The 15786-nt window shown below is 50.4% G+C and overlaps 1 protein-coding gene across 2 annotated transcripts; it reads right to left on the bottom strand.

Annotated features, from left to right (window-relative positions):
• Window positions 1-5810: 5810 nt before the first annotated feature.
• LOC137677232 (guanylate-binding protein 1-like) lies at window positions 5811-15767 on the bottom strand. 2 transcript variants are annotated; one of them, XM_068424518.1, is made up of 11 exons: window positions 15679-15767; window positions 10835-11046; window positions 10616-10743; window positions 10142-10251; window positions 9624-9826; window positions 9264-9506; window positions 8684-8964; window positions 7933-8106; window positions 7666-7768; window positions 7342-7535; window positions 5811-7227 (listed from the first exon to the last, which is right to left on the bottom strand). In XM_068424518.1, the coding sequence occupies exons 2-11, from the start codon at window positions 11025-11027 to the stop codon at window positions 7051-7053; spliced, it is 1806 nt and encodes a 601-aa protein (XP_068280619.1). In that variant the 5' UTR covers window positions 11028-11046; window positions 15679-15767; the 3' UTR covers window positions 5811-7050. The 2 variants fall into 2 exon arrangements, with proteins under 2 accessions (XP_068280619.1, XP_068280618.1); XM_068424517.1 differs by having other exon boundaries at window positions 7894-8106.
• Between the last annotated feature and the right edge of the window lie 19 nt (window positions 15768-15786).

Genomic DNA, 15786 nt, shown 5'->3' on the forward strand with positions numbered 1-15786 from the left:
ATGCACAATCGAAGAACAACTAAAAATAGCAAGAGGAAATGCTAAAGAAGTTAAGAGAAAAGGAGTTCTTTGTAGGATGTTAGGCACCTGCCTAGAAGCTGCCTGTCAGGACAGGAAATATAATAACAGAGAGAGACAAGATCTGAGAGAGGAAATAGAAGGCAGGAAGGAGCTGAGCTGTTACTGTAGCTGCCAATTGAGCAGCTACAGAAGCAGTTACAGGAAGAACAGTAGAAAAAAGTTGGAAGAAATGATTGAGATGATGCTCATGCGGGCCCTGCATCCCCCAAGCCCCATGTGAATTAGGAAACTGAGAGTGTCCCCAGAGGATTGGGATGGTTATATTTGAGGCGATCCTGTTGACTCTGATGAGGGAAATTATGAACCCCTGTTCCCCTCAGATTCTCCTGAATATGAGGCTTAACCCATCACTAAAGCAGAATACTCTGAAGGACCTTGGGGTGCTGCTCAGCGACATACTACATGAACCACTCCCTGGGATGAGTTACAACTGGCAAACTTATAAGAGAAATACAGCAGAAAGCCAGGTGATACTGAAACTGGATATTTGTGGCGTGTCTGCCTGAGTGGCAGTGACTGAGTTGAGTAAAGATGAAGCAAACAGTCATTGGGGTCAGGGATTTTTCTTAAACCTAGGACCTGACCCAGTGAATGAAGCCCATTCTATCATCACCAGTAGTGTAGCCTGCTGGGCTGGGGGAATAGATGCCTTGGAACAAGGTGAACCTTGCAGAATTCCCATCTATTCCCTAAGCGAGCTCGCCACTGCTGTCATGAAAGCCACCTGCATACCAGCCATGCACAAACGAGGAGAATCTGGTGATACCTGATATCCACCACAGTATGATACTGGGTGTGATACCCACCACTGTACATTATGCAATATTAAAGCCACTAAATGAAGAAGGCACTTGCACTCTGATTCCAGTTGGTCCTTGACGACGACTGAAATTTCTAAGAGACAAAGAAGCACAAATTTCAATGCTAACACAACAGGATGCTGAGAAGCTGGGTATGCGGCCTGGATGGCAAAGCATTAAATTCACCAGGCTAAACAGAGCAAGTGTTATTTGTCAAACCGCAAAAATTAATTTACGTCTTCCGGGTGAGAAGCGCATGCCCTCTACTCGCTTTGTGGTTAAAAAACAGAATGAAAATACTTTGGGTTTCGATGTTTTGCCTGGACGAAGCTGGCACCTGTCAGACAGCAGCGTGTGGTCCTTCGGTTCAAGTACCAACCCCAAACCCGGTAGAAATTGTGAGGCTACAGTGCATGTACTCTGCGCAGCCCAGAAATTACCAATGTAGCACAGTGTCTGATTTCTGCTGCGGCATGAAATGGAATGTCAGATGTAATAACAGATTTAGAAAAACAGCACATTATTTCCAGAACCCACCCCCTGTACAATTCACCCTTGTGGCCAGTGCAAAAGTGGGATGGGAGATGGCACCTGACAATTGATTATCAGCATAATAATATATTATCATATATTGTTATGCCAACACAGCTCCACTAACAGCTGCAGTACCCAATATGGCAACGTTAACAGCCACACTACGAGCAGCCGCACACCCGTGGATGGCAGAGCTAGATGTCAGAGAGATATTCTTTATGGTCCCCTTGCAGAAGGAGGATAAAAAGAAATTTGCTTTTCCTAGGGAAGGTATATAATATAACTTCAACAGACTCCCACAGGGTATAAACATTCACCCACAATTGCTCATGCTGCGCTTGCTGAACTTTTACAGACAGTCCCACTTCCTCAGGATGTGAATTCCCTGACAGGAAAGCGAGGGGGGAGCGGCAGCAGCAGTGCGGCAAGCACTACATAAAGCAGAAGTTGAGGTCCTGAGTGAAAAATTCCAGGGACCAAGTAAAGTAAAATTTTTAGGTACTTGGTGGATTACAGGTAGTGCAACAATTCCACCAGACACCCTATGCGAAATAGAACAACTGCAGATGCCCCAGTCTAGGAAAGAATTACAACAATTTATGGGTACTTCAGGTACTGGAGGAAACACGTACCTGGATTTTCTGTCATTACTCCCCACCGTACTCACTTTTATGAAAGGGAAAACCACGGAAATGGAAGCCAGAACATGAAGAGACAATCAAAACTCTAATACAGGGATTAAACATATATCAGTCGCTGGGGCCAGTACCACCCCTGTGACCCTGTTATAGCAGAATGGGGTTTTGCAGAACAAGATATTTACTGCAATCTACTCCAAACCAGGCAAACGGGACAAAAAGACCTTTAATGTTTAGCTCGACTGCATTTAAAGAGACAGAACAGAGATATTCTGAGTGGGAAAAGGGACGTCTGCCTTTAGTCCAAGCAGTTAAGCAAGTTGAGCCACTAAGTAGAAGGGGGTCACCTGTCTGGAAAAACCCCGCTGACATTTGTGTTGTTTTCTCTTTCTGGGAACGATACCGGGGATGATACCAACACACCTCCCCTGGAGATCGGGTTAGCCATTGGAAGATTGCTCATCCGTCTTGCAGGAGTGATAATTGCCAGCATGGATCAAATTCAGTGTACACATCAACAAGCCTGATGCATGGAGTGGAGACCCTCACTTCTTTTGTTTATGCTAATCCATACGGTAACTATAGTAGATTCTGTGCCATGCACGGCTCTCAGTTATGGGTGCAATCTACTGTAACAGCAATTACAAGGGAAGGCGATGAGAGCACCTCACCCACCGAGACTGAAAGGTAGTTTGTTAGAATGTAACTCCATTCCAAAAGGATTTCCAATCTTGGTGGTATTTGGTTAATTTCACTTAGCACACCAGCAACAATAAAGCCACAGCTTTTGTTTTGACAATACGCAATGCTTCAGTAGAGACCATATACCCAATCATTGCGTTGGGATTAAGCACCTTGTACAGTTGGGACTGTACTCTACACTCTAGGCCCAACAAAACAGGAACAACTGGCAAAGCGTTGATGTTGACACGTGTTGTACAGGAACAGCAATGATTTATTTGTGAAAGTAATACCATTAAGGCCCAAGACCCCATCCCCAATTCAGTACGCATGCGCAAAGATGGTTACATAATATATTAGCATATGCATAAGGTTTCTTGGAGTAGGCGGGCTTTTCTCAGGAATTTTATGAATATTCATTTTTCTATAATGTATATAATGAGTGTGATTTTGTCCCTAGGTGGACATGTTAGGTGGAGCGATCCCCCACGTCCCTCGGCTGAATAAAAGTAACGCCTGCTCATTAATGTTAAACCCAGTGCTAAGGAGTTTTATTCCCAATTTCGGTGACAATAATACCATGAAGGCCCAAGACATGTGTCTTGACAATGAACAAAATCTTTGTCATTCTGACACACAACCTGATGAAAGCCCTGAGAATGTAGTGATTGTGTCGGGGCAATCCCAAGCACAAATCCAGGCTGGGCGGAGAATGGATTGAGAGCAGCCCTGAGGAGAAGGACTTGGGGGTGATGGTCGAGGAGAAGCTCACCATGAGGCGGCAATGTGCGCTTGCAGCCAAGAAGGCCAACCGTATCCTGGGCTGCATCACAAGCAGCGTGGCCAGCAGGTCGAGGGAGGGGATTCTGCCCCTCTGCTCCACTCTCATGAGACCCCCCCTGCAGTGCTGTGTCCAGCTCTGGGGGGCCCCAACATAAGAAGGACATGGAGCTGTTGGAGCGAGTCCAGAGGAGGCCACAAAGATGACCAGAGGGCTGGAGCCCCTCTGCTATGAAGCGAGGCTGAGAGAGTTGGTGCTGTTTAGCCTAGAGAAGAGAAGGCTCCGGGGAGAACTTAGAGAAGCCTTCCAGTACCTGAAGGGCTACAGGAAAGTGGGAGAGGGGCTTTTTACAAGGGCATGTAGTGATAGGATGAGGTGGCACGGTTTTAAACTGAAAGAGGGAAGATTTAGATGAGATATTTGGAAGAAATTCTTTGCTGTGAGGGTGGTGAGACACTGGAAGAGGTTGCCCAGAGCAACCTCCCTGGCAGTGTTCAAGGCCAGATTGGATGAGGCTTTGAGCAACCTGGTCTAGTGGAAAGGTGCCCCAGCCCATGGCAGGGGCGTTGGAACTAGATGATCTTTAGGGTCCCTTCCAACCCAAACCCTTCGATGATTCTATGATTCTATGATGACTTGAGTCAATTGCTAAAAGGAATTGGGAACAAGTGGCAGAGAACCCTGATTACCGTCCACCATGATGCGGAGAGCATACACCACATCCTAGAAAGAGTGAAGAAAGATGGAGAACATCACTAGTGGGAAACCCACCTTTGATGGTCACCAACAGCAAGTGGAGCTTTGAATGGGATGTTACATCCAGTTGTAGTTTTGTTAGAATCACAGAATCACAGAATCGTTTAGATTGGAAAGGACCTTTAAGATCACCAAGTCCAACCACTACCCCAGCAGTGGCGAGTCCACCACTAAGCCATGTCCTGAAGTGCACATCTACATGTCTTTTAAATACCTCCTGGGATGGTGACTCCACCACTTCCATGGGCAGCCTGTTCCAATGCGTGACAACCCTTTCAGGGAAGAAAGTTTTCCTGACATCCAATCTAAACCTCCCCTGAATAACTTGAGGCCATTTCCTCTCATCCTATCGCTTGTTACTTGGGAGAAAAGACCAACACCCACCTCACCAAAACCTCCTTTCAGGTAGCTGTAGACAGTAAGAAGGTCTCCCCTCAACCTCCTTTTCTCCAGACTAAACATGCCCAGTTCCCTCAGCCACTCCTTGTAAAACTTGTGCTCTAGACCCTTCATCACCTTCGTTGCCCTTCTTTGGACTCGCTCCAGCACCTCAATGTCTTTCTTGTAGTGAGGGGCCCAAAAGTGACCCCAGGATTTAAGGTGCGGCCTCACCAGGCTGAATACAGACGGACGATCACTTCCCCTGCCCTGCTGGCCACGCTAGTTCTGATACAAGCCAGGATGTTTATGGTCTTCTTGACCACCTGGGCACACTGCTGGCTCATATTCAGATGGCTGTCAAGCAAAAGCCACAAGTTCTTTTCAGATGGGCATCTGTCAGCCACTCTTCCCTAAGCCTGCAGCGTTGCATGGGATTGCTGTGACCCAAGTGTAGGACCTGGTATGACAGCCTGAGCGAGCCTTCTTTGAGCTCTCTGTGCTGAGCAGCTGCCTGCATGGTGGTGATCTCCCCTTGAGCTGGGACACCTCTTGAGTTTACTCCTCGAGGCAGAGAGACCTCTTATCAACTGCAGATCTTTGGTGAGTGACCAATGTCACACATAACCTGGTATTATAGTGCACTAAGATTTAGTATTGGCAACTTTGATTTTGTATTGCTACACTTTGATTCTGCATTGGTAGTTCTGAATCAGTGTCAGATACTTTGTGCAGTAAGTAATAGAGTGAACCTTGTCTTGAACTTTGTTAAATCGCACTTTCACAACGTCATATTTCTATAAAACCAATTTTGCTGATACCTTTGGCGGTGGTTCTTTAAGTGGTCTAAATTGCCCAGCCACGACAAATTGACATCACAGAAGGGAAGTCATTTCAGGGGCTACTGCCACTGGGGTGACTGCCTTTGGACCAGCCCCTCTGGCCATAAGGAACTCAAAAACCTCTACACCTTCACGGTACTGCAACAGTTGGTGTCCCTGCTTGTTCTCATGGTGCAGCTGAAGATTTAAATCCCTGTAGGGAAGACGGAAACCCCTTTGTCCATGGGTGTTACGGGTGAAAGCTGTTAGACAGAGAAGCCCCAAACTGCTTGTGGAATGGAGGAGAGAAAGGAAGGGTAAAAGTGAGACAACACATAGCTTGAGATAAACACAGTTTAATAGGTAAAACAAAAGCTGCGTGCGCAAACAAAGCAAAATAAGGAATTCATTCACTACTTCCCATCGGCTGGCAGATGTTCAGCCATCTCCAGGAAAGCAGGGCTCCATCACATGTAACGGTGGCTTGGGAAGACAAAGGCCATAACTCCAAACAACCTCCCTTCCTCCCTCTTTCCATCAGCTTTTATTGTTTGAGCACAGTGTCATATGGTCTGGGATATGGCTTTGGTCAGCTGGGGTCAGCTGTGCCACCTGTGTCCCCTCCCAACTTCTTGCCCACCCCCAACCTACTTGCCTTTGGGTGAGAAGCAGAAAATGTCTTGATACTGTTCAGCAAGAGCTAAAACAGGGGTGTGTTATCAAGAAATCCAAAACAGAACCACAGCAGCGTCTAAGGAGAACCTTAACTCTATCCCAGCCAAAACCAGTACAATGGGACACACACCTCCCATGAATGCTCTACAACCATCTCCTGCTGTGTCAGCACAGACACCCTTGGGAAGGGGCACTCAGAGAGTTCTCGGTCTGAAGAAAGGAAAGGAGGAGCAGCATGGAGATGGGGTGAGTGAACAGAGAGCAGAACAGCCCTGTGGGGAGAACTCCCTCACAAGTTCAAAGTGAGAAGAGCCTTGCTAAGGACCAGGGTGGCAATAGGTACATAGCAGAGGATGGCTTTCATCCACTGCTCCCTGGGTCATGGGCTCACTCCTTCTGGGTCACTCTGCCCAAGGCTGATGCCAAGCAAACCACGTAGTGCTCACCATGTGGATTCCTGTTTATTCACAACCTCCATGCTACTTCATGCTACTTCATGCTACTGCATTAAGTGTGACCGTAGGATGTGAGCTTAAAGCTCTCTTGGGCATGATTCCCATAGCCCTGGTGCGGAGGTCTCTAGACGAGGTGGGTCAGATCCCCCAATGGCATGTTCTGAGCATGGAAAAATGCTCCCAGACCTACCTGCCGCCATTATGGCCTTTCTGTGCCCCAGGCCACCCTGGCTTTTGATGTTCCCCGGGCCTTCAGATGAAGTGAGAGACTAGGTGCTCTGGGAGGGAAGGGGAGAACATCTTCTGGAGGAGGCATGCATGAAAACACTCTATGGCAAGCATCTTGCATGAAGGGCTTTCAAAATGTCTCACAATTGTACGTGGGGACACTACACACCTCTCTTACTTTGTTACAATAGGAGCGTTAAAGTATTTGAGAGAGATCCCCCACTACTTCAAAAAGCTAAATACGACAGATACCAACCCCATCAGTATCGATATCATTATGTTGATCCAGGACATGTAGCTGTTCTTGGTGGTGCAATATTCCTGCTCCAGTCTACTGTTCACCAGTTGCATGTAGTTGGCTTTGTCAGAGAAGCCATCGTTGAGCAACGCACTCTTCTCCTGTGAAGACAGGCAGGTTGTCACCAAGGAGCAAGGGGAGAGACCCAGCTGGGATCCCTTTGCCATTCCTCCCTGCTAGCCACATCTTGGCCCCTGTGCTCTCCCACTTGGTACCTTTGATTTATGGCTCATCATCTTCTGGTGCTCCTCCAGCTGCTTCTCACAGCTCTCCTCCAGCTTCTTTCTCAGCTGAAGTCTGTGGTCTTCGCAGCTGCGTAACTGGTCCTGCAGCTTCTGTTTCTCTTCAGCCTCCTTCTTCCTCTGGACCTCCCTCTCCTGCTCAGCTCTCTCATTCCGGTCTTGCTCACCTGGTGACAGAGAAACAAGGGTCTTGCAAGGGTAGGAGCTGAGCGCACAAGCCCCCAAGGAGTCCTGTTGTCCCACTCCATCATGCTTGCCCCTCTACAGGCAGTGGCATTTCTCCAGACCACAAGTTACTTTTCAGCTCCTTGTCCTTCTCTGTCAGGGAGACGTCTGCGTTGAGGATGACTTTGGCCACAGCCTGTTTTCTTTGGAGGAACTCCTGCAGGACAGCATCAGCCTGGAGGACCACAGGTAGAAGAGGAGTCAAGGGGAGAAACAGCAGCTGGGGAGAAATGGTGTCTTGGGGGAAGGGGATGGGGTATGGAGCCTCTCCCCTTGAAGGGGAGCTGCTCTTGCTCCTACCTTCACCCCTTTGCCAGGAAGTTCCCGATATTTCCCCACCAGTGCCTGCTCGTCTCCTTTGAACAGCTTGTAACCCCCTGGCACACTGTAGGCACCATCACTGATTCGTCTCTCCATGTCCTGGGAGAGGTCCTTGAGAGCAGCCTCGCACTTGACACGAGACGCCTGCTCGTTGTCCGTGCAGAACTTCTCCTTGACCTGCTGTACCTGGCGCTGTGCGGAAAGATGCAGAGGGAAGGCATCAGCCCAGGTTGAGCTGCATCCACCACTCTCATGCCAGGCAAAAATCAAGCCAGGTCAACATGGGAATTGGGATCTCCAGTCTGGGGGGTAATCAGCTGGGAGGTGACAGATGGGGAGGGCCTTCTGCACCCACAGACATCTCTGCACCAAGGTGCACAGGGGCAGAGAGCATGCCAGGGACCACGGGCTTCACAAAACACAGGGACAAGAATTCGTCAGCAGCACAGGGGAGGTGTGGAAGGCTACAGGCTTCGAGCCAGGGCACAGACACATCTGGGTGCAGCAAGAGATCGGGCAGGGCTGAGCTTCGTCCCTGTTGCAGCAGAGCTTTAGAACCCAGGGAGAAGCGAGAGCACAGCAGGGACGGCTTCCAGTCTGCAGTGTGTGGGAGCGAGCATTGGGACTGAGTGTGCTCTGGAGAGGACACAGCAATGTCCTCTGTCAGGAGGCAGGCAGATCCCTGTCCCTCAGGATCATGCTATTTTCCCAGAGCTAAGGGGATGATGGTGTCCCTGGGGGAATTCTGGCTGGGCTGGGGATCACCTACTATGAGATCTGCCTGGAAGTAGCAGATGTTATCCTCAAATGTCCGTGCCATGAAGAGCTTCAGTGCCTCCTGCTCGCACTTGGTGTGCAGCTCCAGCAGCTCCTGAAGAGTCTCCATGGGCAGCTTCACCTGTCGCTTCATCAGATCTTCATACAGCGTCACAGCGGCTTTCACTGCTGCTGTGTTCTCAATCTCTGCAAGGGCGACCACCGCACTCTCCAGGCATGGCACTGCCCCGCTCTGGATGGTCTTCACGTAGGTCTCTGCCAGTTTCCCCAGCACTGCCAAGGAGGACCAAGGATGAGAGATCTGCAGCCTGAACAAAACGCAGGCTCCCATTCACCCTGGGCCCTGCCATATCCCTGCTGCCTCCCTCCCACACTCTTCCTGAACTTCTTTTCCTAACTCTTTCCCACCCTGCCTGCAACATCCAGAAGCTCCAAGTCCAGCGCCATGGACAGCAGCCAGCACAAAAGCTCTCCCTTTCCCCACCTGCCTCATTTGACTCTGCATTGGATCCTGCCCCACACACAGGACCAAGAGCTGCTGCCCATCCAACCCTCTGCACAGCAGTACTCACTCTTCCCTGTTACCAAGTGGCTGCCACGGACGGTCTTAGGTGGAGACTTTTCCCAGATGTGGCTGCAGAATTTCTCCACCTGCTGCAGGAATTCAGGCTCGATCTCATCATCCTGAAGCTCCTCCAAGTGGTCCAGGTCCCTCTTTCTTGCTGGCTGGTCAAAAACGAAGAACTTGCGACCTGGAAAGAACTGGCGGATGCATTCCCGGGGCTGGTTGTAGTGTTCGATCTCCGGGCTGCTACCTGTGGGGTAAGAGGACATGGAGCAAGTTCACCAGGCTTGGGCTGTTGTTGAATTACACTCCAATGCTGCTGTGTCTGAGGCTGGACATCTCCAGCAGCACAGCACCATTCCCTTACCAGCCTTTAACTTCAGTGCGTTCTCCAAGTATTCGTCCTCAGAGATTTCCTTCCCATTCAACTCCAGCCGCAGTGTGAAATCCCGGACAGCCCAGACAAAAGTCGGGAAGAAGAGGACAAATTTTTCTGAATCCTTCAGTTCATCTTCACTCTTCTCGGGTGCTGCTTTCAACTTGATATGCTCAGACAGCTTCACCACATAGCTGGAGATCTGGCTAAGGAAACAGGGACCTCAGGTCTGAATGCAGGGGCATTGCCATCCTGCAACCACTCAGCACTTCATGGGGAAGAGAGGAGACTGTGCAGGGACAGAGAATGGGCTGGAACCACCAGAGGGAGGAGGGAGAAAAACCCTCAGCCCTGAGGTCCATGACATGGGACTCCTAAGGACTCAAAGCACATCACTGGGCACCACCAGAAGGTTCTGCATCTGTTTGAGGAGCTGGGACTTGTCAACCCCTAGCCCACCACACCGGGAGAGGAGGGCGTTCCCAGTGCTGCTGTCCCACCAAGGATACTGCAGCTGGTCCATGGCTTGCTGGTCAATGGTGCCTTTGCTGTTGTAGATCAGGGTGCTGGAGAGCAGTACGGTCAGCACAAAGATCCATGTGTCGTTCTTGTTGTCGCCCTGGAACAACAACCCTTGGCTCTTACCAACAACACCCCCTGAGTCTGAGCAAAGCCCCGAATCCCCACACCCTGAATGCCCCTAAGCAACAGGCCATGGCAAGACCAGTTTTTGCAGAGACCCATCCCCATGACATCACCATGTCTTTCTGTAGCTGGCCTTAACCTCAACTCTTACCTCTCAGGATCTGTCAAACTTATCTACCCCGACCTCCTTCCCCATGGCCTCTGGCTCTTCCCAGCACACAGGCCAAAGGTCACCAGAGCTGGTGGGAACACCTTGACTCTGATCACCATGGTTGGGCCCTCAAGAGCTTCCACAAAGTGCTGGGAATGCACAAAGGGACATTCTGCTTCTTCCACACCTTCTCCACATCACCCAGCCCTTCAGTGTCCAGCAGCACCAGAGTGTGTCCAGGCTTGCAAGGGTGAGGTACACACCACATCCAGATACCTTTGGTGTGGGACTGCACGCTGGAGCCCAGGGAGAAACCTGTGGGGAGGACGCAAGGGTCTCAACAGTGTTAAAGACAGAGTAGGAAAACCCAGGTCCCTTGGCCATGCTGTGCTGGGACCTCCCTCACCTTTCCTCTGACGAGCTAGCCTGTTCATGAGGTACGACTTGCCAGTGCGGTACAGCCCTGCGATGGCCACCACAACCACAGGCTGGGTGACCTTGGACAGCACCTGCAGGGCTTCCTGCTGGACCACCAGCCCCTTCCTCTGGCTGTTCTCAATGAGGCAGACAGGCACTGGCATGAGGATTTTGGAAGCCATTGCTGACAGCGAGCACGGCCTGCAGAGGAGACGGCGAGACAGGGTGGTTAACAAGGTGGGGACATCCCACAGACCAAACAGAGACAGTCATTATCATCCTACTTCATTTTCACAAGCACACCATGCATTGCACCAAATTCCTTCCACCACGCCTCCTCTTTCTGCCCCTCGCAAGTGATGCTGTGAAGGCAACGCTGACACTTAGCAGACGTGCACGGCCCCTTCCCCTTTGCCTGGTGACAGAAATAGCTCAGTTTCTGTAAGCCCAGTGGGACAATGCGAGTACTCTGCATTATGTCCTGAACACCAGTTTGAAGCTTGCTGTGAGGTTAATTATTCTAAAATGGGTGTGGGACACAGCAATGGCCTCAGACAGGGCTCTAGGGCAACAGCAATGACAGGAGGGTCACACCATCACAAGGAAAGGACATGTTAGTGGATAAATTAGGGGAGCTGCTTATGAATTGCTTCATTAATTTCTTATGCCTGACTCCATAAACCCCCTCTCACCCTCCACTGTGCCTCTCACGGGGACATGTTTGGTGCTTGCCCTTGCAAGGCTCCAAGGTCTTCTTTCCTCCTCCTATGCATTGGTGGGTGTTCCCCTCCCCACAACCCAGCCAGAAGCACGTGTGGTCATCTTTGGAAATTACAGCCACTTAAAAGAAACTTAAATGAAGAGTCTGTCCTAGTCCAAAGCAGGACACAAGTATGGGGCTGTGTTTTAGATTTGTGCTGAAAACAGCGTTGATAACACAGACATGTTTTCGTTATCACTGAGCAGTGCTTACACAGAGTCACGGCCCTTTTTGCTTCTCATGCCACCCCACGAGTGAGTAGGCTGGGTGTGCACAAGAAGTTGGGAGGGGACACAGCCGGGACAGCTGACCTCAAAGGACCCAAGGAATATTCCATACCATGGGATGTCATGCTGAGCTCTAACACTAAGGAGCAGGTTGGCCGAGGGCTGCTGCTCAGGCACTGGCTGACCATCCGTCAGGTGGTGGTGAGGAATTGTTTTCATTTGCATCGCTTGTCTTCCTTGGGTTTTATTTCCCTCTCTTTGTAATTTTCCTTTTCATTACAGTTTATTATTATTATTATTTTATGTTATTTCAATTAATAAACTGTCTGTATCTCAACCCATGAGTTTTCACACTTTTACCCTTCTGATTCTGCCCCCATCCTGCTGGGGGGAGTCAGTGAGTGGCTGTGTGGGGCTTAGTTGCCAGCTGGGTTTAAACCACAACAACCCCCAGCCTACTCGCTGGTGGGGTGGTATGAGAAGCAGAAAGGGCTTTGATGCTGTGTAAGGTCTGCTCAGTGATAACAAAAACATCTCTTCATTATCAACATTGTTTCCTTCACAAATCTAAAAACACAGCCCCATACTTGTGCCCTGCTTTGGGCTAGGACAGACTCTTCAGTTGAGTTTCTTTTAAGTGACTGTACTTTCTGAAGTTGACCACACACACTTGTGTCCATGGAAACCAGGGCCCCTGTTGGGTCTCTTTGTTCCACAAAGGAACGGACCATAAAAGTGTCGAACCTGTGGGGAGGATTGGATGGCACAGGTGACCCAAACCAGACCAACGGGGTACTCCATCCCACCCACGTCATACTCAGTTTAAAGCTGGGGGACCACGAGGATCACGCTCTCTGCCCCTGTGGCTTGTGTCCAGGGAGGGTGTCCACTCTCAGCTTCTGGAGGTGACTCTTGTCAGCCGTAAAGACCAGGTGTCCCTTTAGGGACGATATCGTATGCCGCCCAAGTAAATGGACCACCATGGACAAAGGTGTCAGGTACCTGAGAGAGCTGGCTGTGCAGGAGATGATCTATAGTGACCCACAAACGATTGCAGACCCTGACGAAATGCCGTGCAGCCGACCTATGTTGCGGAAGTTGGTGCAGAGTGCCCCATCGCCATATGCCCCCACACTGTCACTATTGGTCTGGGGAGCAGAGGGAGAGATACCAGCTGTGGGTGATGTGGCTAACCAAATACAACAGCATGAAGACAGCCTCTCCCCTCCCTACAGGCCTGCGTCTCAGCTGTAGAAAACCTAACGAAGCAATCTGAGAATTTCTTTGACTGATAGATTGTTTGAGAGATTGCCCGAGATGGAGAACAGGTCCTACTCGCCACCTGCACGGCCCCGCATCGCAGCCATCGAGAGAAGACGCCCTTCCACAAGACTGGCCCAAGAGAGACAGAACACGCCTCGAGGTGACCTGTGGCGTGCCGTGTGTGACTGCAGAGAGGACGTGAGCAGATGGGATGGAAAACCCAATAGTGCTCTATGGGCACTGGTATGCGACTTGCGAGGTAAAACAAATACACAAGGGGGTTTCTCCAGGAAGGTGGCTGCTCCAGTTTCTACTGGGCCGATCTCCAGTCAGCATAGATGGGATTCTAATCCCTCTCCACCAGCCACAAACAAACAGGATTAGAGGGGCCGTGCCTCCAGCCAGGTGGAGGAGAGGGATAACCGAGTTTACTGGACTGTGTGGATCCGATGGCCTGGCACGTCAAAACCACAAGGCTATAAAGCCCTGGAGTGACGGGGGGATCTCAAGAGTTATCAGTATTGGAGGCTGAAGTGAGCCTAACTGGTAATGAGTGGGAAAAATCATACTACTGTGACTGGCCCAGATGCTGTGTGCATGCTTGGCATGGACTGCCTCACCAGAGGGTATTTTAAGGACCCAAAAGAGTATCGATGGGCCATTGGTAGAGCAGCTGTAGAGACTGACAACATTAAACAGCTGTCTACCTTGCCTGGCCTCTCAGAGGATCCTTGTCTTGTGGTGTTGCTGAAGGTAGAGGAACAGCAGGTGCCAATCGCTATCACAATAGGGCACCAGCGACAGTATCGTATCCAGACACTTCCCGAGCCCCCTCCACACACTGATTCGACAACTAGAAAACCAAGGACTGACCAGCAAGATTCACTCATCCTTTAACAGTGCAATAAGGCCAGTGCAGAAGCCTAATGGAGAATGGAGATTAACTGTAGACTATCATGCCCTAAATGAGGTTACGCCACCACTAAGTGCTGCCGTGCCAGACGTGCTCCAACTTCACTGTGAACTGGAGTCAAAGGCAGCCAAGTGGTAAGCCACCATAGACATTGCTAATGCATTTTTCTCTATTCCATTGGCACCAAAGTGCAGGTCACAGTTTGCTTTTACCTGGAGGGGTATCCAGTACCCCTGGAATCGATTGCCCCAGGGGTGGAAACACAGCTCTACCATTTGCCAAGGCCTGATCCAGAGTGCACTGGAGAAGGGTGGAGCTCTAGAGCACTTGCAGTACATTGATGATATCATTGTATGTGGTGACAGAGCAGCAGCAGTTTTTGAGAAATGGGAGAAAATAATCCAAATTCTTCTGCAAGCTGGTTTGCTATACAAAGAGGCAAAGTCAAGGGACCCGCACAGGATATACAGTTTTTAGGGATTAAATGGCAAGATGGGCATCGACAGATCCTGATAGTGGTGATCAACAAAATAACAGCCATGTGCCCATCAAAACTGTTTTAACTTTCCAACCCCTAAGCCTCTTGCCCTTTTATCTTTTCGTTTTCCCCTCTGGGGAAGGAAAGGGCGTCTGTTATCCGCTTCACAGCCCCACTCAGCCTCAAACCACATCCACCTACTATGAAGAAAATTAACTCTATCCCAGCCAAAACCAGCAAAGGGTGCACAAGAAGTGGGGAGGGGACACAGCCAGGACAGCTGACCCCAGCTGACCCAAGGGATATTCCGTACCACAGCACATCATGCTCAGCAATAAAAGTTGGAGGAAGAAGAAGGAAGGGGGGGACATTCAGGGTGATGGTGTTTAACTTCCCAAGTAACGGTTACGCATGAAGGAGCCCTGCTGTCCCGGACATGGGAAGGAGTGAATGAATTCCTTGTTTTGCTTTGTTTGTGCACACAGCTTTTGCTTTACCTTTCAAACTGTCTTTATCTCAACCCACAACTTGTCTCCCTTTACCTTTCCGATTCCCTCCCCCCAATCCCGCTGAGGGGAAGTCAGCGAGCAGCTCTGTGGGACTTACTTGCCAGCTGGGGTCAAACCACGCAACCCCCAGCCATCACCCAGCCCCTGCCAGGTACCAGTAAACCCCACGGACACAGAGGCAGCACAACAGCTGCGGCTGCCCCACTGCAACCTCCCGTACGCCCCAGGACTCGCTCCAGTAACACCGAGCTCCACGGACACTGCCCACTTCTGGAATTTGAATCTTCTCTGAGGACCTCACAAGCCCTGACCTCTTCCAGGAACACCAAGGGGGCTGCCAGTGTGGGACAAGAGGCTGCCCCTCATGTCACGGGCACTGCCAGCTCAGCAGGGAGCAGACGAAAGGTTAGTGTATAGGGCCCAAGCTTAGGCAAGTCTAAATTGCATGCAAAGCCAAGGTGAGGGTTCCCACCCATTCCCCTTGCTCTGTCCCAGAGCCCAATTAGACCTTTGGATCTTTTTCTCCTCCAATCCGGTGGGGTCCCTGTCACTTGCTGGAGTCCCTGTCACTTGCTGGGGTCCCTGTCGCTTGCTGGGAGCAGGAGTCATTCCACAACCCAGCTGCCCAAGCTGCTAACGGCAGGGTGAGGGGCTCAGAGGGGGCATTAGGGGAAGGGACTCACCTTCGTCTTCGTCAGCAGCTCTGGGCTGAAACAGCTTTGCTGCAGCCTGGGTCCTGCTCTGCCTTTTCTCCTGTGCTCTTGGTCCGTCTTCTCCTATTCCGAGAAATA

This window comes from Nyctibius grandis, unplaced genomic scaffold (assembly GCF_013368605.1).
Source record: "Nyctibius grandis isolate bNycGra1 unplaced genomic scaffold, bNycGra1.pri S41, whole genome shotgun sequence".
NCBI classification, from domain to species: Eukaryota; Metazoa; Chordata; class Aves; order Nyctibiiformes; family Nyctibiidae; genus Nyctibius; species Nyctibius grandis.